The 27,245-nt window shown below is 45.0% G+C and overlaps 1 protein-coding gene across 7 annotated transcripts in view; it reads right to left on the reverse strand.

Annotated features, from left to right (window-relative positions):
• Positions 1 to 27,245, reverse strand: part of MYO5A (myosin VA) — a 103,217-nt gene that overhangs the window by 43,856 nt on the left and 32,116 nt on the right. For 4 of the 7 annotated variants that reach the window (XM_048519666.1, XM_048519662.1, XM_048519664.1 and 1 more), the window contains exons 3-17: positions 23,436 to 23,579; positions 22,957 to 23,038; positions 20,789 to 20,896; positions 16,466 to 16,572; positions 15,230 to 15,495; positions 14,627 to 14,708; positions 13,539 to 13,679; positions 13,303 to 13,428; positions 12,230 to 12,313; positions 10,755 to 10,757; positions 6,306 to 6,464; positions 3,894 to 3,991; positions 2,630 to 2,716; positions 2,406 to 2,514; positions 1,118 to 1,329 (exon numbers count right to left, since the gene is read on the reverse strand). In XM_048519666.1, coding sequence (XP_048375623.1) covers positions 1,118 to 1,329; positions 2,406 to 2,514; positions 2,630 to 2,716; positions 3,894 to 3,991; positions 6,306 to 6,464; positions 10,755 to 10,757; positions 12,230 to 12,313; positions 13,303 to 13,428; positions 13,539 to 13,679; positions 14,627 to 14,708; positions 15,230 to 15,495; positions 16,466 to 16,572; positions 20,789 to 20,896; positions 22,957 to 23,038; positions 23,436 to 23,579 — 1,808 coding nt within the window. The remainder of the gene's footprint in view (positions 1 to 1,117; positions 1,330 to 2,405; positions 2,515 to 2,629; positions 2,717 to 3,893; positions 3,992 to 6,305; positions 6,465 to 10,754; positions 10,758 to 12,229; positions 12,314 to 13,302; positions 13,429 to 13,538; positions 13,680 to 14,626; positions 14,709 to 15,229; positions 15,496 to 16,465; positions 16,573 to 20,788; positions 20,897 to 22,956; positions 23,039 to 23,435; positions 23,580 to 27,245) is intronic. The other 3 variants (XM_048519667.1, XM_048519665.1, XM_048519661.1) reach the window with 1 other exon arrangement.

Consider the following 27,245-nt stretch of genomic DNA (forward strand, 5'->3'; position numbering starts at 1 on the left):
ACAAACTGTTAAAGATCCCAGATTTAACCTTATGCATGTTAACTTGGGGGTGACTGTATTGAATCAGTGGAGCTTATTCTAAGAAAACGTGGGCAGGATTGGTCTCAGTGTTCCTTACTTGTTATACTCTAAGGCAGACCTGGGCATTATACGGCCCGCGGGCCACATCTGGCCCGCCGGATGACCCTGACTGGCCCCCCTGCCGTGGTCTTTGAAAGCCCCGCAGAAGCCGGTTGCCTTGGCTTCTGCGGGGTTTTCAAAAGCGCCTCGCCCTCCTGCCTTTTGGCCCGGCCCTCCACAATATTTTCTGTTTCTTATGCGGCCCCATGGAAAAAATAATTGCCCACCCCTGCTCTAAGGTGACAATCAGTGGTGGGATCCAAAAATTTTAGTAAAAGGTTCCCATGGTGGTGGGATTCAAACTGTGGCATAGCACCAATGGGGCTGGGCAGGGCACGATGGGGGCGTGGTCGAGCATTATGGGGGCGGGGCATTCCTGGGCGGGGCTGTGGCAAGGACACAGCCACGTGCCAGTCCTTGGGCGGGAAACGAATGCACGCAGGCACAGGCTGCCACGCACGCCGGTGCACCTCCTGCTAGACTGCTTCACATTCTGCGCGCTACTGCTGAGAGGAGGGGCGTAACTAAGGCAAAAATCACGTGGCAAAATCATCAATTAGTAACCCACTCTCGGCACACACAAATAATTAGTAACCTACTCTCGGGAACCTGTGAGAACCTGCTGCATCCCACCTCTGGTGACAATACACCTTACATAAATTGCTACAAAACAAGACAGGAGGGCTGAAAGCTGACCTTTAAAAGGCAGAGCGTCCATTTCTTTAGAGTGGCACTGAGGACATGACCAGGTTCTTTTGAACACTTTCAATTGTCTCATCTTTGCTGCCTTTGATCAGAGTCTGAACGCTGCCCCTAGTATTGCCCCTAGCACCGTGCCTAGTATTGAAACTTGAGTACTCTCTAGCCAACTTAGAAGTAGAGGCCTGCTCTATATCTATACTGAGCAGAACAGGAGAAAACTGAAGATACTTATGAATGTTCCATTTAAAGCAACCGAGAATTAGATCAAAGCAAGATCCCCAGGTGGACAGCTTACCAACGCGCCTGGTATCCTCTGACATATCTCTGAATGGTGATGGCCGCCTTCCTCATGCGGAGATACTTCTTCCTCATCAGCCACCCCCTGATAGTCTTCTGGATGCGGACACAAGCGGCTCTCAGCTTATCAGACCTTATTTTTTCCAAAAAGGCCACTTGGCCGGCGCGGAAAAATATCTTCGTCTTCCCAAACTGGTACTTATCCTTGTCCTATTTTCAAAAGGAAATGTATGATAAGTGACAAACTGAAAAGAACATTAGGTTTAAAAAGAAAAAGAAAAGCTGTTAGCAAAATTAGCAAAAAAGCTAGAATGTACCCCCAACAGTAAATTCTGGGGATTAAACATAGGAGTGGGTTTTTTTAATCCTATTATACCCTGCAGTTTTATTGAAGTATTTGGGAAAATAACAGAATGTTAAGAAATAAAATACCTGGGCTATGAAGCGTTATATTGAAACACAAATGATTTTTTCCACAAGAAGGTGTTACCTGCTCAGCATGAGACAATCCATACTAAAAATTAGAGACATTTTTAAAAGAAAGGCGTATTAGCTGCTGATGCAGTGTCTTGCACAATGTTTTTATCGGTTTGTATTTATATGCTGGTTCCAGTATGTTAGGCCCCTTCGGCACACGCAAAATAATGCATTTTCAAACCACTTTCACAACTGTTTGCAAGTGGATTTTGCTATTCCGCACAGCTTCAAAGAGCACTGAAAGCAGTTTGAAAGTGCATTATTCCGCATGTGCGGAATGAGCCTTAGTTTTAAGGGATTCATGTAAATGGCCATGAGCGCCAAAACAGTAAAAAAGGAAGTTATGCATTAAAATCAGAACACCCCAGGGCTCTAAATTGAACTGCCTGCTGTCAAGAAATTTTGTTAATCTGATTTCTATTTTAATACAATTGGAAACTGACATGAGTATAGCTTCAAATGGACATGTAACATGGAATTGTTTGGAAAGCAAATAAAAGCCCAGGCGTCCTTTTAGATTTCTTTCTCTTGTATCTTTTCATGGAAGGTTTTCTCCTTTGTGCCAGTTTGCCAGAATAAGACATTGGCTCATTCCGCACACGCAGAATAATGCACTTTCAAACTGCTTTCAGTGCTCTTTGAAGCTGTGCGGAATAGCAAAATTCAAAAAGTGGTTTGAAAACGCATTATTTTGCATGTGCGGAAGCAGCCATTGTGTGGTTACCAAAATGAATAGGAAGGTCCCTAAGTCCAAGTAGTTTGGAAAGTTTCACAGAGATTACAGACACTAAGCACCATAATGTTACTACCAGAATCAGCTTCTCCAAGACATTTTTGCATGTCTGTTTCCTGTCCCCGAGGACATCTTTCTGTTTCATCAGGACACGATACCGGCTGAAGAATTCTTGATACGTCCACCTAATTTCAAGAAGCAAAGTGTTGTTAGTGGAGCCACCAAAAACAAAATGAAACAAACAAATCCCTCCCTTTGTATTCTTCCAAACATACTGATCTTCCCCGCAACCAGACTTACCTTGAGGGGAAACCTGCAGCACTGATTCGGATGGTTTCCAGCACGCCACAAGCTCTAAGCTGTTGCACGGTTCGCTTTTCATCAAACCTAGATACAAAAATATTGCTAAGAATGCATCTTCTAGATCGCAACCTTTGGAACGGTTCTACAGGTGTTTGCTACAAAAGAACACCACAGGCCCATGACTACCAAGACATAGATTCTCTTCTTAAATGTGGCTGGCTCACAAGCAGAAGTGAAATCATTTTGGGTCGCTATCTATCCCTTTCCAGGAACAGGTGTGTCCACATTGCCAGAATCAAGCGGAGACTCTTATGCATATTATTCTTGACTGTCCAAGGTATGTGAATATTGTATTGTCGAAGGCTTTCACGGCCGGAATCACTTGGGTGCTGTGTGGTTTCCAGGCTGTATAGCCGTGTTCTAGCAGCATTCTCTCCAGACGTTTCGCCTGCATCTGTGGCTGGCATCTTCAGAGTTGCGGGAGGATTTTCAGATCCTCTGAAGATGCCAGCCACAGATGCAGGCGAAACATCAGGAGAGAATGCTGCTTGAACACGGCCATACAGCCCGGAAACCCCACAGCACCCATATGTGAATATTATAAATTTCTCCTGTCTGGTTTTAGGCAAAATTGCAAGGTACTCTGACAGCTTTACTGTGGGGCTCTTGTTAAATAATTCAGGTGTAGTGGTGTTGGAAAAAGTAGCAAAATTTCGTATCTAATGTTTTGTGTTTAGAATTTCGTATCTAATGTTTTGTGTTCAGAATTTCGTATCTAATGTTTTGTTTAGAATTTCGTATCTAATGTTTTGTGTTCAGTAATCTTCTCTTGCTTTTTTCTTGTTTGCAACATTGCTGTGTAACTTATAAACGTTTTATAAACCACTAGAGCTCATTTTATATGCCTAATAAGGGTTGCTGAGAATTGAAATCACTTTTAAGTTCCAGCACAGAACTAACTTGCAGAAACAAACTAAGCTGCTTTGAGCTACAAGCTGAACATTTACACCCGTGGTGGCAAACCTTTGGCACTCCAGATGTTATGGATTACAAGTCCCATCAGCCCCTGCCAATTGGCCATGCTGGCAGGGGCTGATGGGAATTGTAGTCCATAACATCTGGAGTGCCAAAGGTTCGCCACCACTGGTTTACACCCATGAAGCCTTCTATGCTCTGTCCAAAACAAGCAGTAGCACTTACTTGCTTTTTTCCCACTGTACTCCTGTACATTGCACGTTATGTATTGTGTAAACCAACTTACATGAATGGAAATTTGAAGTCATTTGGCTTAATACACCGCACGTAATGTGGAGTTGTGGCATTGAGGGTCTCCATCAGGAGCTGCAGAGAATTTCGGAACTACAGCAAACGAAAGGAAATTGAAACAGAAAAACAGAGAATCATTCCCTGGGCGCTTTCTGAGCAAGTTCCGTTCTCCAGGCTGCAGAACTCCTTAGCCCAACAACTTGAAGGTACATTGCAGGCAAACGTCAGCCGCAGCACTAAATAATGCAGTGCTACCTATGGTCGGCATCTTTTGTATTGATTGAATAGATTTGCTCAGGATTGATTCTGCTCTTCCGGGAAGTCAAGTATCCCATACTTAAAGGGATGTTTTATAGCCAGGCGCTACTGTCTGTCTGGGCTGGCTAACTGCTAGTCAACCAAGTATCTCCATTTGATAAATAACAGTGATTAATCTAGACCAGTGATGGCGAACCTTTTCGAGACCGAGTGGCCAAATTGCAACCCATAACCCACTTATTTATAGCAAGGTCTTGGACCCTTACGCGGTCTGGGACCCTCGTACCTTAGGGACCGTCTGGCCCCATATGTCCCACGTCAGTCTCTGTGCTCGGCAGAGGCCAATTTACTGGAGATCCCCGCCCCCTCCATGATGCAGCTGGCCTCCACTAGGGCCAGGGCTTTTACGGCCCTGGCCCCTGCCTGGTGGAATGCTCTTCCCCCAGCTGTCCGGGCCCTGCGGGACCTAAATGAGTTCCGCAGGGCCTGTAAGACCGAGTTATTCCGCTGGGCTTTTGGGGAGGCAGGCTGCTGATACGTGCTCGTTAACAACTGAGACCCGCTGTTCCCCTCTTAGAGGAGTTAGAGGAGTCTAATGGTCGAACGCGATCTGCTTTTTAAATGGTTATGAACTTTGAGCGCTGCATTTTAATTGGTACCAATTTTTAGCATTTTATTTTGTTTATCCACTTGTCTGTATTCATGTTGTAAACCGCCCTGAGCCCTCCAGGGGAGGGCGGTATAAAAGTGGAATAAATAAATAAATAAATAAATAAAGGTGCCAACATGGCAATTTAACCTGAATACTGAGGTTTTAGTTTAGAAAAAACGGTTTGCTCCGAGGTGTACGTCATTCGGGAGAAAGCTTGGTGAAGCAACCGTGCAACGCTTCGAATGGGTGAATCCTAGGGTTTACTCAGAAGCAAGGCCAGCCTAGATATATGAGTGTGTGTGGGGGGTGATTTTCTGCTCCCCCTACATGACGAACTCTGTGTGCGCGTGCCCACAAAGGGGGCTCTGAGTGCCACCTCTGGCACCCATGCCATAGGTTCGCCACCACTGATCTAGACTAACTCTGCTGGGAATAACAGCAACTGTTGGCTCGAGTATAAAACGTTTGAACACACTAAATAATCCGATTCATTGTAGAGCATTCTCACTTGCAAGATTCAATGTTTTTCCCTCTGCAGTCACTTTTGGGAGATTTCTACAAATCCCATTTTCTGCACGTCTGTGTATTTGTGATTCTAATCAACCAGATCCTCATTCATATCATTCTTCATTGCTCTTAACACGAAGAAGCCCAAACACTCGTTCTTGCACAATTACTTGATGATCAGAAAGAACTTTCGGACAAGGGACGTGTGAAACTGTGGTTAGCAGATAAGAGTGAAACAATTACATCTTCGATAGCTCAATTCTTACCTATAATAACGACAGACCGATCTCAGTATGCCTATTATAACGCCAAGCTGAGGTCATTAGCGTACACTTTGACGTAAACAAACTTTAAAGATATGTATAATTTGACTTGTATGTATTCTGTTATGCCATTAAAGGTTTTTGATATGATCTGATTTGACCAGCTGCTCCATCAACCTTTACAGCAGGGGTGTCAAACTCGTGGGCCTCCAGATGTTCGTGAACTACAATTCCCATCAGTCCCTCCCAACATGAGCATTGACTATACTGGCAAGGGCTGATGAGAATTGTAGTTCATGAACATCTGGAGGGCCACGTGTTTGACACCTGTGCTTTACAGCGTCTCTTTCCTCTTCCTGCCCTATCCCATGGTGGCGAACCTTTGGCACTCCAGATGTTATGGACTACAATTCCCATCAGCCACTGCCAGCATGGCCAATTGACCATGCTGGAAGGGGCTGATGGGAATTGTAGTCCATAACATCTGGAGTGCCAAAGGTTCACCACCACTGCCATAAGGCATAGGTGTCAAACTCATGGCCCTCCAGATGTTATGGACTACAGTTCCCATCATCCCTGCCAGCATGATGCTGGCAGGAGATGATGGGAACTGTAGTCCATAACCTCAGGAGGGCCACGAGTTTGACACCTGTGCCATAAGGGAAACCCCTGATTACAGAGCTACATGTTCCACACAGGTTAAAAGGTGGCAACTAATTTTACCAACCTGATGCCCCACGCTTTTCTTGTGTTCCTTGCTTGCTTGGGCTGTCTTGGACTGGGTGGGTTTAACAGGCGCTCGAGACAATGGCGTGCGGCCAGAAGGCGTCGCCGAAGTGGGACTGATGACCTTCACGTCCTGAAACAGCTCAGAAAGTATCTTCAGCTAGTTCAGACACAGGGAATAAAAACGCCATCTCTGAGTTAGAAAGGGAGCAGGCACCAGAAGTGGTAACCGCAATGAAAAGAAAGAACCAAAAGGAAACAGAAGAGTGTCTCAAACAAGGCCACACTGCTCCATCAACTAACCTGAAAAGTTGCGGGAGGATTTTAGCCTCTTTCTGCTTTGCAATAACAAACTCTCTGTGTGTGTGCATGTGTGTGTGCGGGCGTGTGTGTGTCTGTCTGTCTTTGTGTGTATGTGAAATGCCGTGAAGTTGCTTCAGACTCATGGTGATCCACAAGTCTTCCTATCTTTTTAGCTGTAGTAATAATGTTACCCGTGGATTCCCAGAAATCCATTATGAAATGCAACTTGCTGAGTCCTGGATATTTATATATGTATGTGTATGTATTAGCAAAGAAAATACTTGAGACCCATGTCCTCCTGTTCTCCTAAAACCATCTGTATGCCTACATCTTAGAAGAATAGGACTGGATTAACTTTCGGATATGGATTCATGAATGTAACCTTTTGTTTTGTCTTGTCCCAATATAATGTGTATTTCAAGGTACTCAGTTACGTTATAGATTCTTTGACGTTTAAGTAATATTATTTTGTCTATAATGACGTATTGAAACTTCTCAGCTTTGGTTTAAAGGCACCCACTTAGATACTGTGTAGATTCTTAGGTATTACATTGATGGGTTTTCTTTAGATAGAATTTGATGCATATATTAGCAAAGATCCTTTATATTTTTAAGTAATGTTTTTGTATGTGTCTTATGTATTCATTTGAGAAATAGTTTGGGATTATTTTCTGCACTAGTATTTCCTCGTCAGCAGGGGCTAGGCCTGGATTAATCAGCAGCCAGCAGCCAGCCCTTCAGGTAATCCCATCATCACCAACAAAAGGACCTTTTGACTTACAAAGGATGGACTCAGGGTGTGGACTGACTGTTGGAAGATGTCACCCTGTTTTGCTATTGGACTATTTGAAAGTTTTACTCTCAGGATTCAGAGGCTTATTGGACTGTTCACACTCTTACTTTCAGGATGCAGGAATTCATTGGATCATTTAAACTTTTCTTTGTCTAACACTCTCAAGGAAGCACCTCAGGCAAGAAGGTGAAACCTTTCCTTCTGGGATTTGATCTCATCGGCATTTACAAAAGGACTGTTTTCTCCCTTTGGTGTTTTAGGATATTTTCTCTGTATTAGGTGGAAGGGGACCGCCCCCTTCCTGGTTTTGCACTGTGGGGGAGGGACTGCCCTACACCCCCTTTCTGGGTAACTGGGGAAATGTATAAAAGGTAGGTGTTCTGTTAAAGCCAGCGCGGTCTTTTCCTGGAGAATCCTGATGCGCAATAAAGAATCTGCTGTTTTCTAAGAACCCTGGCTCCTGCGGTCTCTCTGTTCATTGCCTCAGCTGAAATCATTTTGAAATCACTTTTTGTTACCTGGGCAGTGGGTAACAATTACTTATTCTGTTTTATGTTTCCCATCTATCAAAGACTTTTTTTGTTGGTTCTTTTTAAGTGTTCCCTGTGGCAGAACGTCATGGTAGGTTTGCAGGGATCCCTCAGAAGAACAGACAATGTACTTGGGCAGCTCGACAGCGGAGTACATCTTCTCTCCCCACCATGTTGTATGCTAAATCCAGAGCTTCCCTGCTATTTCCTGTTTTGGAAACTTATCTTAACCATTCCGCAGATTACCATATTTTCAAAATTCTTTCAGGTAATGATAGAAAGGGAAGGTTGCAGAGCTGCTGTTAAATACACTTCAAGCAACTCTGAACATCAGCGCCATAAGTATTGTCTTCTCTAGGACAGATTTCAATTTTAATATTTATATACACCTAATGTTTATATATGCTCTGAACATACCCTGTTTCCCCGAAAATAAGACATCCCTGAAAGTAAGACGTAGTAGAGGTTTTGCTGAAGTGCTAAATATAAAGCATCCCCCCAAAGTAAGACGTAGCAAAGTTTTTGTTTGGAAGCATGCCCGTCGACCAGAGCAGGCAGCTGTGGAGCAGAAAAATAAGACATCCCCTGAAAATACGACATAGTGCATCTTTGGGAGCAAAAATTAATATAAGACACTGTCTTATTTTCAGGGAAACAGGGTATTAACTCTTTTTACATGAATGTATTTTACACGTTATACAGAGTTTTATGATACCTTTGGGCAATAAAGACTGACCCCTTCCGCACATGTAGAATAATGCACTTTCAATCCACTTTCACCATTGTTTGCAAGTGGATTTTGCTATTCCGCACAGTAAAACCCAGCTGCAAAGTGCACTGAAAGTGGATTGAAAGTGCATTATTCCACATGTGCGGAAGGGGCCTCGGTGGCTACATTTAGAGCAGGGGTCTGCAACCTGCGGCTCTCCAGATGTTCATGCCATGCTGGCAGGGGCTGATGGGAAATGTAGTCCATGAACATCTGGAGAGCCGCAGGTTACAGACCCCTGATTTAGAGCATCCAACAACCAACGGGCTTCTTGGACCTTTTCTTTGAATAAAATGAGAGAAAACTGTCTTTGTAGAGATCAAACGACATTCACCTGAGCTCAGACCACAGCCACACAGCTCAGACTAGAAGCATAGATGTTACATACAGGATCTCCTAAAAACAATTATGACTATCACAGCCACACCAAACCAAACAGACATTTGAGACAGCATGCTATAGAAAGTAAAGCAACGCATGGCCCACGTCATGGTTCCATCAGTGTATGCTGAAGCTGCTGCGTCCAGCAGACACTTCAATCACTTTCTGAATAGAGATCCTCCCCCATTGTGGACCACGGGAAATAACAGCGCAACCATGCAATCGCATTCCATCGCTAAGGAGAAAAGGACTTAGGTTGAACACAACTGCATTCGTACATGTAACAAAAGACTTCTAGAACTGAAACATGCCAACTGAGAAGAACAACCAGTCAAGAAAACATAGCCACACGCCAGTTAGGGAAACAAAGCACGTCACATACCAGGTCAAGCTTGGTGTTGCAGAAGGGTTGCTAACAATCTAAATGGACCACCTCTTTGGATCTTTCGCTAATACATGACAAGGGCAAGAAAGGAAAGCGAGATCTAGGTGGGGCATGCTTTGGCAGGCAGGGCTGAAAGGTGTCGAAATGGGCACAGGGCCATTCGGAAAAGCATTTTTATTTTATGCCTGGCCCTTGCCAACATCACCCTTTTCACATGCTCAGGCGTAAAAGTTATCCACTGTTGCGGTGCTTGCAAATGCCAGCAGTCTTGTGCATAGTTACAGGAAGACCTCATGCTCAATGAGGCTGGTTGAAACATTAACAGCGTAAAGGAATGTGTGTCCACACCAGCCCTTTACATTGCCCCTTTATCCACCGTTGAAAATATTTCAAGTTCCATACAACCATTTTGCTGCGAGAATCACAGACTTGGTGGTGGTGGTTGTTTAATTAAAAAGAATACTGCATTTGCAAGGCCTGTACCTATGCAGTTTCACATACACACACACACACACACACCCCATTATATATAGTGTGCTAACAAAGTGGGGGAAAGGGCTTGAAATAGAATTGCTAAGCAGCTGGTTTTACTGTTGTGGTGGGTTTTCCAGGCTGTGTGGCCGTGGTCTGGTAGATCTCGTTCCTAATGTTTCGCCTGCATCTGTGGCTGGCATCTTCAGAGGTGCTACTCACTGCGAGTAGCAGAGAGCTGGACTAGATGGACTCTGGTCTGATCCAGCTGGCTTGTTTTTATGTTCTTATGTGTACCACAGAGGGAAGTCTGTTACACACTGTGTACACAGTGTACAACAGTGTATAACAGACTTCTCTCTGCATACAGTGTATAACAGACTTCTCTCTGTGATACACCTCTGAAGATGCCAGCCACAGATGCAGGCGAAACGTTAGGAATGAGATCTACCAGACCACGGCCACACTGCCCGGAAAACTCACAACAACAACCTGTTGAATCCGGCCATTAAAGCCTTTGACAATACATAGCTGGTTTTAGTTTCTCCTGGAAGAAATTAATGAATTGTCCAGGTGAATGAGTGCAAATCTGCCATTTTCAACCCCAGAATGATACGAAAGAATGACAGAGCTGCACGATATCCAGGAACAAGGACAGCGAGTCCCAACAAAGAAATAAAAGATCCGCAGGTTGACTGTTCGACAGTCACAAATCATAGAACGCCGTCCAATTTTTTAGCAGCAGAGTCATATAAATGCTGCTGGTGTGGACACACACCATCGGGGATCAAAATTTTAAACGACGGTTTCAAGATTACCTTCTGGAGAAGGAGGTGGATGATGAAAAACAAGGTAGATAAATGAGAAGTCAGAAAGCTAACGCATACAGCCATCTATTTAGGTAATCTTAAAAAATAAAGAAGAAATTGAAAAAAAAACACAAATAAGCCGTTTGTGCACCAGGACCACCCCCTTCTGCTTCCAAGCCTTCATGGTTGCTTTAATGCTGTTAACAGTAAAATCCAAACAAAAATGACTTGAAACATCAATGGAAACACAAAATCAAATTAAAAGAAACGGCAGCAACATGACAAGTATAAGGGAAAAAACAACCTGATTCACTCAACATTCAGGAAAACAAAACAGTTTTCGCCAACACTTAAGAAACAGGATAGGTGCCAAATTATTGTTTCTGGGGAAGGTATTTAACAGTTTGGACCTCATTCCTATCCTTGGTCACCCCTACCTCACTGTGAAGGGTAGAGGGCACAGAAAGAACTACAGGTAAATACAGCGGAAGGCAATCTTTTAGATCAGGGGTCTGCAACCTGCGGCTCTCCAGATGTCCATGGACTACAATTCCCACCAGCCCCTGCCAATTGACCATGCTGGGCAGGGGCTGATGGGATTTGTAGTCCATGAACATCTGGAGAGTCGCAGGTTGCAGACCCCTGTTTTAGATGCCCTGGCCCCATTCTGTTTTAGAGTTCCACAGATTAAAACTTTGAATTGTACCTGGAAGCTAAGCCAAAGCCTCTGGAAACTTTCAACATTCATGAACTATGGCAGAGAAGAACCTGCATGCTGTATTCTGAACCAGCTGATATTCCAAACAACACTTCAAAGGCATCCCAACATATAAATCGTTACAGCAATCTAACTTGATGGTACGGAAGAACGGGTAAAAGTGGAAAGGTTATTGCAGCTTGTGCGCCAACCAAAACTGGTGAAGAGAGTTTATGCCTCGAATGCCACTTGGGTATCTAAGGCTAGGCCCAGATTTAATGGCAACCCTGTGTACCAAATGTGATTGGGGATGGGGCAGCAGAAACCTAGATTTTATGGTAGTAAGACCTCATTAGGGCGTGCTGATCTAGCAAGGTCATTTTGAGTAAATTATGTAGGGGACTCTTTTGTGGATATGAGAGAAACAGCGATACACAAAGAATAAGTCTAATTAAACTGGTGGATTAAAGGGAGGGAATCCCACCCTTCTAGCATTCTCCTCACCTACATTTTATCCACACAACCACCCTGCAAGGTAGGTTTGGCCAAGAAAGAGGGATTGGCTAAAGGTCACCCAGTGACTTTCATGAATATGAGCCTGCATCTTCCCAGTCAAACCCCCTAACCCCTAAACTACACTGGCACTCTATTTAGCAATACTATACAATATTAACAATATTATGTTAGCAATACTAATATAATGTTTAAAATAACACTTCAAACACAAATATCACACATGAACAAGCCAGAACTCTGCAGTATCGAGGGGGGAAATCTCTATACTAACCTTACTTGATTTGAGAACTTTGATTTGTTCTTCATAGACGGTATCTTTGTTTTTTTCCAAAAATCCTTCACACTGATACTCCACCTGGAAAGACAAGTACCTTGTTTTTACAAGACAACAAAGTGCGTGTGTTTGTGTGTCTGTGTGCGTGTAAAACTAAAAAGTCTTCTGTCGGAGCAAGAGCACCTCCGGTAACATCTGGGGAAACTCCTAAAAGATCACTGACCTTGCAGAGATTTAATTACAAACCCCACTTTCTAGGCCAGGGGTCTGCCACCTATGACTCTCCAGATGTTCATGGACCACAATTCCCATCAGCCCCTGCCAGCATGGCCAATTTGTAGTCCATGAACATCTGGAGAGCCACAGGTTGCAGACCCCTGGCATATAGTATGCTCGGACCCATGTTAAGACAAGGGAGCAGTATTACATGATGGAGATTGTAACAATGTGGTAAGTTGAGGCTTCTTTTACCATGGATTGCTGTATATGTGTACAATTTGAATTCGTCTTTGTTCTCTTTCTGCTAGTCTTGTGGCCGGAATAAACTATTCATTCATTCATACCCCAGTGTCCATTGGGCAGACTCTTTTACTCTTTCCACTCTGTTGTAGTCCTGTTAGGTGAATCCTATATTCCAGTGTTCGGAGAAACTCAAACACAGGAGCAGGAATTGTAGTCCATGAATATCTGGAGAGCCACAGGTGGCAGACCCCTGTTCCAGGCAGACCCCTGTTCCCAGTGGCAGAGGAGCTTCGCTACGAGGTATCTGACACCTCTAATAAGGTTTTGACACAAATAGTGCCTTCTGTACTGTAATTAATTTACTATGTGATGCTGATGCATAGGCGAAAGTGAGATCTCCCAAAGGCATGCGAGATTCAGACAACACTTGAAGCCAGGAGTTCCAGAATCAGGGCTCGCAGACGGCTTTCCTTTTCTGAACAGCAGCCACACAAGACCCCTGTTCGAATCTGGACTACAAGAACAGGGAGGGGAAGGAAGCCGGGCTAAAAGAAGCATTCAGCACAAGGACCATATTACTCCGTCGGGCAGAAAACAGGCCCCCTTACCTTGTCTGCAAAGTGCTGGATGATGAACGCTTTGTTTGACAGTCGGGGTTTCTCAAAAAGGGCTGTTTTATTCAAGTGCGTATTGTACAACTTCTGGGCCCAGCTATTATCAGAACCTTTAGGCATCTGAAAAGGGGGAAAGTCAAGCATCTTTAACAACCTGCTGTTTCTCTGAAATGAATGAAACAAGTACCAACAAACCTCACAACAAACTCGAGGACACCTGAATGCCTTACCTTGCATTCCTCATCCAGCAAATCCAAAACGCCCAGTTTGGCCTCTATCAGGTTAATACAAGGCTGATTATCATAGAAATCAATCAAGGTCCATGGAATTTGTTCCCGCATGTATTCTTCTTGTTCCAGTTTAAAGACATGCTGTTGAAGGGGGGTGGGGGGGTGGGAGAGGAAATGAAACTGTCAGAGCAAGTATACTGGCATTTAATTTGCTTCATCCCTTTGTCATTCATCTGCAACTTAGGTTAAATGTACCAGTCAAGCCAAATAATTTACGAAGTAGGGAATCAAAGTGGATAAAAGAAGACGAGTTTGGATTTATATCCCTCTTTTCTCTCCTGCAGGAGACTCAAAGGGGCTTACAATCTCCTTGCCCTTCCCCCTCACAACAAACACCCTGTGAGGTAGGTGGGGCTGAGAGAGCTCCGAGAAGCTGTGACTAGCCCAAGGTCACCCAGCTGGCATGTGTGGGAGTGCACAGGCTAATCTGAATTCCCCAGATAAGCCTCCCCAGCTCAGGCGGCAGACCTGGGAATCAAACCCGGTTCCTCCAGATTAGATACACGAGCTCTTAACCTCCTACGCCACTGCGTAGAATCTCTCTTGCTATAATCTGTTCCAAGGAGAAGTTACTTCAGAAGTTTCTTTTAGTGTACGACCACATAAGATTGTAAAGCTGAGAACATTTGGATCAACTGATGCATAAAAGCGTCATGGTCCTGGGCAGATAGAAACACACAGATAGACACACACAGGTCGTTTCCCCACTTACCATCGACCACCCTTTGCTGCGCGCTACTTTCAGCGTGCGTCATTTCTGGGGCGCTCCTGGGATTCCCCACGACCCCACGCTCTGCGCAGGGTCATCAAAAGACGCCGCTTTGAGGAGCGCCAGGAATGATGCGCGCTGAGGGGGCGTGAGAGCGGCATCATTGGGGCAGCTGCGTTGTCACCACCCCTGAAGTGGGGAATGCCGTGGGACCCTGCGCTACTTGGCAAGAGTAGCGAGCAGCAGTTGGTAAGTGGGGAAACGACCACAGATAGACACACGTACAGATAGACACACACAGCTGCTGTGTCTCACCTACCATATTGAATTGTTGCTGCAGTTTCTCGTTGGCATAATTGATACAAAACTGTTCAAAGCTGTTGATCTCAAATGTTTCAAACCTGAAAACAGAAAGCAGTAAAGTGAATGAGTTGGCAGATTATGCCTATGTATTAAAAATTCAGTTGCTTAATGACTGGAATGGCATGGACTTGAAAAGTATTCCTGAGATGGTGAATGCTATGAACATTTCTCCCCTCTGGTGTTGTCATGATGGTGCCATTGGGGGGGAAACGGCTTTTGCTTTTGCAGGTGCAGTGTTATCACTTCTAGCTGTGGCCTTGGAGTTCTGCGGCTGGGAAGAGACTCCAGGCTGGACAATGCGAACTGTCTGCTTCTCATGTGGGAACCTGGAGTCTCTTCCCAGCCGCGGAACTCCAAGGCCACAGCTAGAAGTGATAACACTGAACCTGCAAAAGCAATCCCCCCCCTCCCAACGGCACCATCATGACTGTTGTTTGATCATTCACACGTGTAAGCCACGCAACTGGTGCTTCAACCAGCCCTGAGAAGCAGCCCCATGTTGAATGAAGTTAACACTCACACTTATTTTTCTTACTTGACCTCAAGGGGTAACACTCACCCATAGATGTCCAAGACCCCAATGAAAGAATGCTGCTTCATGGTGGAATGCAGAGCTTTGTTCACGTGATCCACGATCCAGTTGAAGAGATTGGCGTAGATATGCTTTGCGAGAGCGTCCCTGGCGTTGACGGCCTGCAGCTTGGAAATTGGCTTGATGTAGGTCTCGGTAGCCGTGGCCAGTTTCCTGTGGGTAAGCCAGTGAGCCATCTGTTCATACTCCACGCCCATGAGATCGCAGAAGATGCTGAGGGGTTCGTGTTTGGGCTACAATGAGAATCAGGTCCTTAGAGTCGAAATCCAAAACTTTCTGCCAGCAGTGCCTATTCAGATGCTCCCACCAGTGACCTTGCTATCTCCATTGTTACTCTCATGCTATAGACTTCATTGTTACTCATACTTCTATTCAGATGCCCTCAACTATTGACCTGGTTGTCTTCTTGTTACTCACAGACAATGTTTCTTCACCCACCCTTGCTTTCCCAACATCAGATCCTCTGAAGATGCCAGCCACAGATGCAGGCGAAACGTCAGGAGAGAATGCTGCTAGAACACGGCCATACAGCCCGGAAACCACACAGCACCCCAGTGATTCCGGCCATGAAAGCCTTCAACAATACAGTGCCTCTAATATTTCCAAGCAGGCAATAAAGACCCTACTCTTCTGTAGAGATTCTGACTGTCTGGTCTCAGTTCATCACAACCCCCTAATTTCCCAGCGGGAAGTTGTTTTGGAAACAGCCCTTAAGAACAGCGGTCCTTGTTTTTAATGAACAGTGCCTGGTAAAATGAGTCCCCCTTAGAATTCCCCCGGGAACTGTCTTGTTCCTTATTCCCACTTCGCCAGCGTACTTTGATACTTATCAGAGGTTAATCGGGCATCTAGGAAAATCAACAGGATTTCCATAAAAGCCCCTCTGGAGTCACAAGATTGACTTCTGATGGCCACGAGATAACAAAGACCCACTTTTACTTCCTGCAAGGTTCGTCCAAACAAGACACCCTATTCTCCCATAAAAACATTGTTCTCTTAAAAGGGGTCTTTTGTGAACTGGTATGATGTAAGCGCCTATGAAGAAGTAAAAGGGAAGGTATTTGGAAGAGATTTTTGAGAGTGCTGCCGGGGGACAGATGAAGGTTCAGAAGAGTGGAGAAAACGACAACGGGTTGAATATTAGCAGCGCAGCTACTAGGTGCAAACCCAAACACAGCATTTCTAGACTAATTTGGAACTCACTGGTATCGTACAGCTGTCAGCGTCTCGAGAGGTGAATGCCACATTGCCCAGGTGAAGAATAGCAGCGAGGATCTGGAAAATTCCCATCTGATAGGAATCGACGATACCTGGCGGGAGAGGGAGGGTGCGGCAAAATGCCTTTTGTAAAAGCAGCAACACAAAGAGTCACAAAACGAAGAAATCTTAACAAGAGTCACAAGGGAAACAAAAGGCTCTGGCCATTACATCACGAGGGGGAAATTACCACTCATACCCATCTCACAGAGCATATGTTCAGACACGTACCCCGACCTGTTTCATTAGGGAGATAATCTAACTCCCAGCAGCCATACTATGGTGTCTGAACTTCCGCTGCCATCCGTGCTGTGTATGTCACAAACTGTGCAGAGAAGTTCTATATTTTGAGGGCACTGCTTAACTATCAACCGTACCACTTGACTGTGCACTCCCCTGTCCGGCAGACCTTATAAAGCCCCAACTTCAGTGCTTGCTTTTTAGTTTGACAGAGGAGCTAGGCTTCCTGCTAACCTTGGTCTGCTTTTGGTCCATCTGATCTTTGGGTCGCCATTTGCAAAGTCTGACCCTTGCCTGCCCTGGACTATGCTATTGGAATTTGACTTAGCTTTAAAAGGGGCTTGGACAGATTTATGGAGGAGAAGTCGATCTATGGCAGTGGTGGCGAACCTATGGCACAGGTGCCAGAGGTGGCACTCAGAGCCCTCTCTGTGGGCACACATCTAGGCTGGCCTGGGCCACTGGACTCAATTATTAGCATTAAACCTAAGACCTAATTTTGGGGAAGCAGTGTAGGTAACCCTGTTAAGCGCTGTTAAACCCCACTGATTTTCATGCGCTGAACTAAAGTGTGATCCTTTACCTGGGAGTAAGCTCAGTTGCTGACAATGGGGCTTGCTTCTGAGTAAACCCTCCTAGGGTCGTGATTCACTCGTTGGAAGAGTTGCATGGTTGCTTCAAAGCAAAGACACTGACTACCACCAAGCTTACTCCTGAGTAACACACACCTCGGAGCCAACCAGTTTTTCTAAACTAAAACCTCAGAATTCAGGTTAAATTGCCATGTTGGCACTTTGCGATAAATAAGTGGGTTTTGGGTTGCAATTTGGGCACTCGGTCTCGAAAAGGTTCGCCATCACTGATCTATGGCTACCAATCTTGATCCTCCTTGATCTGAGATTGCAAATGCCTTAGCAGACCAGGTGCTTGGGAGCAGCAGCAGCAGCGGCGGCAGAAGGCCATTGCTTTCACCTCCTGCAGGTGAGCTCCCAAAGGCATCTGGTGGGCCACTGCGAGTAGCAGAGTGCTGGACTAGATGGACTCTGGTCTGATCCAGAAGGCTCGTTCTTATTTTCTTATGACCCTGTTGGGCCAGGGTCCCCCACCCCCAGGACCCTAGCGTTTCAGTGCTTGTAACCCACGTGTCATGAGATATGACCTGCTTTTGGGTCAGCGAGCAGCAGGAGACAGATGCGCCATAAAACATTAAGGACCTCATTAATGGGAACACCCCTACATCATTGCTACATCCCATTACATGGAACTATAAAAGGCTTACTACATTAGAACTGCCATCCTCCCTGGGAAGCAACGTATATCACGGCAATCATTTATTCAAAAGGTTTCGGAGCCTTCGCAACAATTATAAGTAACTGCATAAATCTGTCACGTTTCAATTAACGTGGGCAGCTCTGATCACGCTCTCTTATATTTAAGTGCCTATATGAAAAAGGGTCTTACTATTAATTAAGAGACTGGCTTACAATCTTGCAAAAAAAAATTCCCATTAGGAAAAAAGAAAACAAGGTGATGCAGAAGAAATTAAGAGCCAGCCGACACAGTTGACAGAAGTCAAGACTTTGTAGGCAAACTACCAAAACACACAGAACACACAAAGTTTTTCTTTATGCAAAGCATGTCATATTGAGCATGTCTGACCTGCATGATTGGAAGGGAACACAAATCAAGACAAGAGAGACATTTTAAACTGGAATGGCAAAGAGTTCCAATGAGACAGCAGGAGCATGGCTCTTGGTTTTTAAAAGCCTGGAAATGTCTTAGCCTTGATGCTGGGAGACTTACAATTTTACCTTGCCAGCATTTTTAAAAAGCTGCTGTACAGGGCCCCCGATTCAGATCAAGACCAGAGTGCAGGAGAGATGGGGTCTGACCCTTCCGAAGAAGAAGAAGAAGAAGAAGAAGAAGAAGAAGAAGAAGAAGAAGAAGAAGAAGAAGAAGAAGAAGAAGAAGAAGAAGAAGAAGAAGAAGAAGAAGAAGAAGAAGAAGAAGAAGAAGAAGAAGAAGAAGAAGAAGAAGAAGAAGAAGAAGAAGAAGAAGAAGAAGAAGAAGAAGAAGAAGAAGAAGAAGAAGAAGAAGAAGAAGAAGAAGAAGAAGAAGAAGAAGAAGAAGAAGAGGGAGGAGAGGGAGGAGAGGGAGGAGGGGAGGGAGGAGGAGGAGGAGGAGGAGGAGGAGGAGGAGGAGGAGAAGGAGGTGGAGGAGGAGTTTGGATTTATATCCAGCCACGCTGCCTGCTCCTGCAGGAGATTCAAAGGCTTTACAAGCTCTTGCCCGCCACAACAAAACACCCACACCTGTTAAAAATGCACACTGAAATTTGCAGATGATACAACAGTGATTGGTCTCATTCAGAGACAACGATGAAAAACCAAGCAGATACAGACGTGGGAGGTTAGAAACAACTCAGCCCTCGTGGTGCCACTGGAACAATCTTAGAACTGAACACACTTAAAACTGTGAGGAAATGGTGGTAGATTTCAGGAGAAACCCCTCCCATCCTACCTCCTCTCACAATACTGAGACAACACAGTATCAACAGTAGAGACCTTTAAATTTCTAGGCTCCATCATATCTCATGACCCTAAAAATGGTCACCTAATATCAAAAATGTCATCAAAAAGAAGCCAATAACAAAGAATGTTCTTTTCTGCGCCAACTCAGTGGAAGCCTTCAAACTTGCTCCGAAGGAGCTGCTGGATACAGTTCTACAGGAGGGAATCATTGGGTCTGTCATCTGCACTCTATAACTTTGTCTGGTTTGGTTCTTGCAACTCCAACAAGATACGACACAGACTTCTCAGAGAATAATCAGAACTGCAGAAAAAACAATTGCTGCTAATCTGCCTTCCGCTTGAGGACCTGTATATACTACCTGCATCGGAGTCAAAAGGGCTGTAAAAATATTTACTGACCCCTCGCATCCTGGACATAAACTGTTTCAACTCTTACCCTCTAAATGTCGCTACAGAGCACTGCACACCAAGACAACTAGACATAAGAACAGTTTTTTCCCGAATGCCATCACTCTGTTAAACAAATAATTCCCTCGATAATGTCAAACTATTTATTATATATTTATTATATAATTACTGCACTACTTTTTTCATCATTCCTATTACCCATCTCCTCCCACTTATGACTGTATGACTATAGCCTGTGCTGACATTTTATCTTATTTTAAGATTTTACATTTTATGCTTTCATTACTATTGATTGTTTCCTGATTGCTTACTAGACCTATATGACAATCATTAAGTGCTGTACCTTATGATTCTTGACAAATGTATTTTTCTTTTATGTACACTGAGAGCATATGCACCGGAGACAAATTCCTTGTGTGTCCAATCACACTTGGCCAATAAAGATTCTATTCTATTCTATTCTACATAGGTGGGGCTGAGAGAGCTCCGAGAAGCTGTGACTAGCCCACGGTTACCCAGCTGGCGTGTGTGGGAGTGCACAGGCTAACCTGAATTCCCCAGATAAGCCTCTACAGCTCAGGCAGCAGTGCGGGGAATCAAACCCAGTTCCTCCAGATTAGAGTGCACCTGCTCTTAACCATTACGCCAAGGCTGCTAATAGTTCCATTAGTTCCACACACACTGGCATTTTCTGTTTTCTTTCAAAGACTAAAAGAGGCACGCGAGAACTTTCGCCTACTAAAACCCAGCGAAGGTGGAAGGAACCAGCCCCTTCTTACAAACTACCGCCCCAATCCAGACCAGGCCCCTGTTTGAAAAAGACTGAGAAGATCCAGCCAGATTCTGCCTTGGACAAGCCTCTGATTCCCCCCTCAAGCGACTCCTGGCTGTTTTCATTCCTCCCCTCATTTTGGAAGGCAGCAGCCCTTTGGGTTGAAATGGGAGGCGGGAGGGTCTGAACAGGATCCAACCACATGTATTCACTCATCTTTTCAAAATTATTTTGTATAATAACTGTAAACTATTCATAGTATACCACCGAGACAGTAACTACAGGGCCAAAGGAAAGGGATGTGCTTTGGGGAATCACCTAGCAACGTGCATGCCCGCCGGGTATTCAGCATTTCCTTGGCGTCGTCGATTCCGTCAATCACTGGACTGCCCCCTTGCTTTGTGTAATGAAAATAGTTTGCACCCCCTGTTAAAAAGAAGCATACGAGAAGAAATCCACATGCAAGTCTGCGAGCGTTTATCAGCAAAGGCCAGTAACAAAGTGAGACGAATGTGACAAGAGGAAATTTGAAGTACCGTATATATTCGTGTATAAGTCGACCCGCATATAAGTCGAGGCACCTAATTTTACCACAAAAAACTGGGAAAACTTATTGACTCACGTATAAGTCGAGGGTGGGAAATGCAGCAACTACTGGTAAGCCCTGATTCTCCCTTTAAATCCACTCAGAAGGGAGAATCTGGGGGAAAATTGAGGGTGCCTGTCAGGGGAGGAATGTTTATGTTAGCAGTACCAACATTTCAGAGTATCTTTAGGAGACCCCCCTGATGATACCAGCCAAGTTTGGTGAAGGTTGGTTCGGGGGGTTCAAAGTTATGGACCGACCAAAGGGTAGTTCCATCTACTATTAAATTCCATTGGAAACAATGGGGGATGGGAGCACCCACTTTGCAGATCCATAACTTTGGACCCCCTGAACCAAACATCACCAAACCTGGCTGGTATCAGCAAGAGATTCTCCTGATGATACCACCCAGGTTTCGTGAAGTTTGGTTCAAGGGGTCCAAAGTTATGGACCCTCAAAATGTAGCCCCATCTACTATTAGCTCCCATTGGAAACAATGGGGGATGGGGCACCCCCTTTGGGGGCCCATAACTTTGGACCCCCTGAACCAAACTTTACCAAACCTGGCTGGTATCATCAGGAGTGTCACCTGAATTTTTGGTGCCACTAGCCTAAAAACTGCGCCCCATGGAGGCCGACAAAGTAAAAACCCTAAAATATTTTTTAAAATACACCTCACTCACGTATAAGTCGAGGGGGGCTTTTTCAGCACAAAAATGTGCAGTAAAAGTCGACTTATATGCGAGTATATACGGTAAGCATTCTTTGGGCACATCTCCTCCAGGGTCCATGTTTCCAATGAAGGTGTAATGTCTTTCAGGAAGTTTCACAGTGAAGATTTAAAGTAGTAGGATAGGAACATTCAGTCAGGCTGTTAGGCTGAGTGACTGCAGGTCTTGGTATAAAAGATCACCGACCCACAGTAGATCTGTGGTGGAGGGAAACACATGAACTATCTCCTGGACAGGTGTTGCAGGATTGGGAACCAGAGACACTTGGGTAACGCTGGGGCCACCAGGACACAGCAGGAATGATCTGCTTGCACCTTTGCCACAACCGTGGTTAGGAGCGGGAATGGGGGAAAGATGTATAGTGGTGGAACGGGAAAGCATCTCCCAGACAATTTAGGCCTGGGGCTGCCCTGGAGCAGAACTGGGGGCCTTCTTCCACATCTGGGTGCCTGTTGGGGCTGGGCTGGCCATAATGGCATTCCTCCACCCAGGTTGCTCCGATATTTGTGGTAAGCAGAGGGGAGTCGGCAGTGTTTCAGGTGTCCAGGCTCCAATCCCTTCAGGGGCCAAGGGTGTTGGGGGACTTTGGCTGAGGCATGGATGAATTTGGGATGGTGGTGGTGTCTCAGGACATCTATCCATCCATCTATCCATCCATCCATCCATCTATCCATCCATCTATCTATCCATCTATCCAACTATCTATCCAACTATCTATCCAACTATCTATCCAACTAACCAACTATCCATCTATCTATCTATCCATCTATCTATCTATCCATCTATCTATCTATTCATCTATCCATCTATCTATCCATTCATCTATCCATCTATCTATCCATTCATCTATCTATCCATCCATCCATCTATCCATCCATCTATCCATCTATCATCTATCCATCTATCTATCATCTATCAATCTATCATCTATCATCTATCTATATATATATCATAAAGTACCATAAAAACTAAACCCTGTGTGTTCAGAGATACAACAGCTCATCACACACACAGGAGTAAGTTCCATTCCTCTTTACAGAGCACACATTCTGGGGCATAACTGTTTCAGAAAAGGGCGTGATCTGTAGAGACAAACATGATTCTTTAACAGCCAACACTTCAACATAGGTTTCGCCAGATGCCGAATGAGGTAGATGCAATCTTCATACCTAATCGCAACGTCTTAAATTCAGGCAAAGTCGCAGAAGCACAGAGTTGGTAGAAGATATGATAGTTCCTCTCCTCTTCCGCCTCAAAAAAAAAAGATGAAATATCAGTAATTTCCCTGAGATCAACAGCTTCATCTGGTAGATCCATAAAGAAGTAGATGGAAATTGAAGTAACATGGATCGCATTAGATTTCTAGGAATAATTAAGAAATAATCCACCTAAACACAGTCCTTAGTTCCTTTAATTGCAACAGCTCCACACTCTCAGCTAAGCTGCTAGACATTGTGGTCACTTCTACCTGCTACCATCATAAAATGTTTCCATGCCACTAAATCCTCCTCCTCTGTAGTTTGTAGTTCACCCAGACCGAAACCTTGACACTCTTCCAGAAAACTCAGGAAATTTGCTCTTGCGGTATTATATTTATAATGCAATCTCACACTTTCCCAACCCCAAATAAAATGTGCATGCATTTTACCTGGAACACCACTCTTGATTTTTCTAGGAGGTAAGTTCTCATGTTAGCACCAATGATTCGATACCTCTTGTCAAATCCAATTTCAATGTACTTCCCAAAACGGCTACTGTTGTCGTTCCGCGTGGTTTTGGCATTCCCAATAGACTGTCAGGGTTGAGAGAGAAAGGATTTTAAGCAGCCTCACTACAGCATTGTCAAAAGATCACTGAAACCTCATTTACAAGAAATAATGTAAACAGGAGGCTAGAGTCTTGATTCATGAGAATAGGTTCTCATACACAACTTATCCTTGGCAATATCCCCCCCCCCCCCCCCAGTAATATTACGCAGGAAGATTTCTAAACACACATATACACAGGCAATTAACAGCACCAGCAGGGCTCTGCATGTGAGAAATTAAAAATCTGTCTTGGGGCAAGAGAGACAAAAGAAAGAATTCTTTGTTATGCTACATAACAAGACAAGACATGAGGGCTTACAGTTAGACATAACTCAATTAGGCCAATTCACGGGGGAAGTTAACGGCATTTGATCCGAGCTGATTATTTATGATTTTCATCTAGAAGAAGAATTTGGATACCCTGCTTTTCTCTACCTTTAAGGAGTCTCAAAGCAGCTTGCAATTGCCCCAAGATCACCTGGCACGCATCATGTGGAGGAGTGGGGAATCATACCAGTGGTGAGATCCAAAAATTTTAGTAACAGGTTCCCATGGTGGTGGGATTCAAACTGTGCCGTAGCGCCAATGGGGCTGGGTGGGGCACGACGGGGGCGTGGCCGGGCATTCTGGGGGCGGGGCATTCCTGGGTGGGGCTGTGGCAAGGACGTAGCCACTGTGCTGGTCCTTGGGTGGGAAACGAATGCACGCAGACGCAGGCTGCCACGTACGCCGGTTCACCTCCTGCTAGACTGCTTCAAGTTCTGCGCGCTACTGCTGAGAGGAGGGACATAACTAAGGCAAAAATCACATGGCAAAATCACCAATTAGTAACCCCCTCTCAGCACACACAAATAATTAGTAACCTACTCTCGGGAACCTGTGAGAACCTGCTGGATCCCACCTCTGAATCATACCCAGTTTTCCAGTTTAGAATCCACTGCTTTTAACCACTAAATCAAGCTGGCCCACTATAGTGCACCTTTCTCACTGGGACTCAGGTTGTATTAAAAGAAAGATAACAACACAACTTTTCAGTCAGTCAATAGGCGATTTAACATCTGAATCAAACAGCAAGGACTCCCACTAAGACAAAATAATACAATTAGGCTAAGATAATAGAAAGGGGGGAGACCATAGAACTGCCAAGATAGTAGAACTGTCAAGAGTGGAATCCACACATGGAGACAAAGGTGAAAGCACGCTCAGTGCCAATAAGCATTCAGTAGCACTATTTGTTATTTTTTTGTTCTACACAACACTGCAAACCAGGCACAATTAATTACCTTGTCAGGTGCCACATATCAAAATCACTTGTGCTAAAGTTGCATTGACAGATAACATCATCTCTGCATTTGTTTGTGCATCAAGGAATGAATCAAGGGGAAAAAAAGGATATATGTGTTTTTATTAAGAGAGAAAAAGTGTTTGGGTTGCATATTTTAGAAATTAGCCCTTTCCTCGAAAATTCTCTATACTAAAATAATTGTATCTTATCAGCAGAGTGATCATTTTTCTAAATTTTGTTCCGTGCTGCATGGAACCGACTTTAGCTTTCTTTGTCTGATAGCATACCAAAATTGCCTTAATTGGGATAAAGAGTTCAATATCAGTATGCAGGAATGCAGATAAAAGCAAACAAATGGGCTATTCAAGGTAACTGCAATACACACACGTGGCGTAAAGTCTGTTGAACTGGACCCTTTTCCAGAGATCTTCAAGACTTGGAAAAGAAGAAGAAGAGTTTGGATTTATATCCCCCTTTTTCTCCTGTAAGGAGACTCAAAGGGGCTCACAAACTCCTTTCCCTTCCCCCCCCAACAAACACCCTGTGAGGTAGGTGGGGCTGAGAGAGCACCAAAGAACTGTGAGTCACCCAAGGTCACCCAACTGGCATGAGTTGGAGCGCACAAACTAATCTGGTTCACCAGATAAGCCTCCACAGTTCAAGTGGCAGAGCGGGGAAGCAAACCCGGTTCCCCAGATTACACCTGCTTGTAACCACTACACCATGCTGGCTCTCTTTCAATAATGGGTGCCAATAAAATGTCTGTTCTAACTCTTAAGGCTTGTCCAGTTGATACCCGTTCCTGAAATCTGTGTAAACAATCAGACTGGGAGCAGGACTCAGAACAAATTATGCACATTAAAACAAGCATAGGTAACCCAATCCAGACCCCCAGTGGTGGATGTGGTGCTGCCCTCCCACCTCCAGAGGGCTTCTTGACAGTGCAGAGAGGCAAAATACCAAAAAACCCTCCCTACCACTGAAAAGTCCTCCACTGGGCTCAAAGGGCTTATACCACCCAAAAGAGTGGCGTAAGTCCATGTCCTGGGTGCTGGCGTTACGGGAGGCAAAGTCCAGGTGAAAGCTGACCAAGGTTGGCTCCGCCCCTGGCCACACCTCTGGAACACTCCCACTATGCCAGCAAAGCCAGCAAGGATGCAAGAGCAGTGATGCGGCCGTCCCGGCAACGAGGATGATTGAGGGAGAAGGGCAACAAAGATGATTGAGGAATTGGAGCACCTTCCTTATGAGGAGAGGCTGCAGCGTTTGAGACTCTAGTTTGGAGAGGAGACGTCTGAGGGGGGATATGATTGCAGTCTATAAAATTATGCATGGGGTAGAACATGTGGACAGAGAAAAAATTTTCTCTCTCTCTCACAATACTAGAACCAGGGGGCATACACTGAAAATGCTGGGGGGAAGAATTAGGACTAACAAAAGGAAACATTTTTTCACGCAACATGTGATTGGTGTTTGGAATATGCTGCCACAGGAGGTGGTGATGGCTACTAACCTGGATAGCTTTAAAAGGGACTTGGACAGATTTATGGAGGAGAAGTCAATCTATGGCTCCCAATCTTGATCCTCCTTGATCTGAGGTTGCAAAAGCCTTAGCAGACCAGGTGCTTGGGAGCAGCAGCAGCAGCAGCAGAAAGCCATTGCTTTCACATCCTGCCTGTAAGCTCCCAAAGGCACCTGGTGGGCCACTGCAAGTAGCAGAGTGCTGGACTAGATGGACTCTAGTCCAGTGTTGGCGAACCTTTTTGAGACCGAGTGCCCAAATTGCAACCCAAAACCCACTGATTTATCGCCAAGTGCCGACACAGCAATTTAACCTGAATACTGAGGTTTTAGTTTCGGGAAAACGGTTGGCTCCGAGGCGTGCATTACTCAGGATTAAGCATGGTGGTATTGGTGGCTTTGCTTTGAAGCAACCATGCAACTCTTCCAATGGGTGAATCACGACCCTAGGAGGGTTTACTCAGAAGCAAGCCCCATTGCCAGCAACCGAGCTCACTCCCAGGTAAAGGATCACGCTTTTGTTCTTTGCATGAAAATCAGTGGGGTTTAACAGCGCTTAACAGGGTTACCTACACCGCTTCCCCAAAACTAGGTCTTAGGTTTAATGCTAATAATCGAGCCCAGTGGCCCAGGCCAGCCTAGATGTGTGGGGTGGGGAGGGCACTCTGTGAGTGCCCACAGAGAGGGCTCTGAGTGCCACCTCTGGCACCCGTGCCATAGGTTCGCCACCACTGCTCTAGTCTGATCCAGCTGGCTTATTCTTATGTTCATGGAGGGCCACAGCAGTTGCCTACTGGTGGATTTGCCCCTCTACCGGGGTAAGTGCCTTGGGGAGGGCAAATCC

This window comes from Sphaerodactylus townsendi, linkage group LG17 (assembly GCF_021028975.2).
Source record: "Sphaerodactylus townsendi isolate TG3544 linkage group LG17, MPM_Stown_v2.3, whole genome shotgun sequence".
Classification (NCBI taxonomy): Eukaryota; Metazoa; Chordata; class Lepidosauria; order Squamata; family Sphaerodactylidae; genus Sphaerodactylus; species Sphaerodactylus townsendi.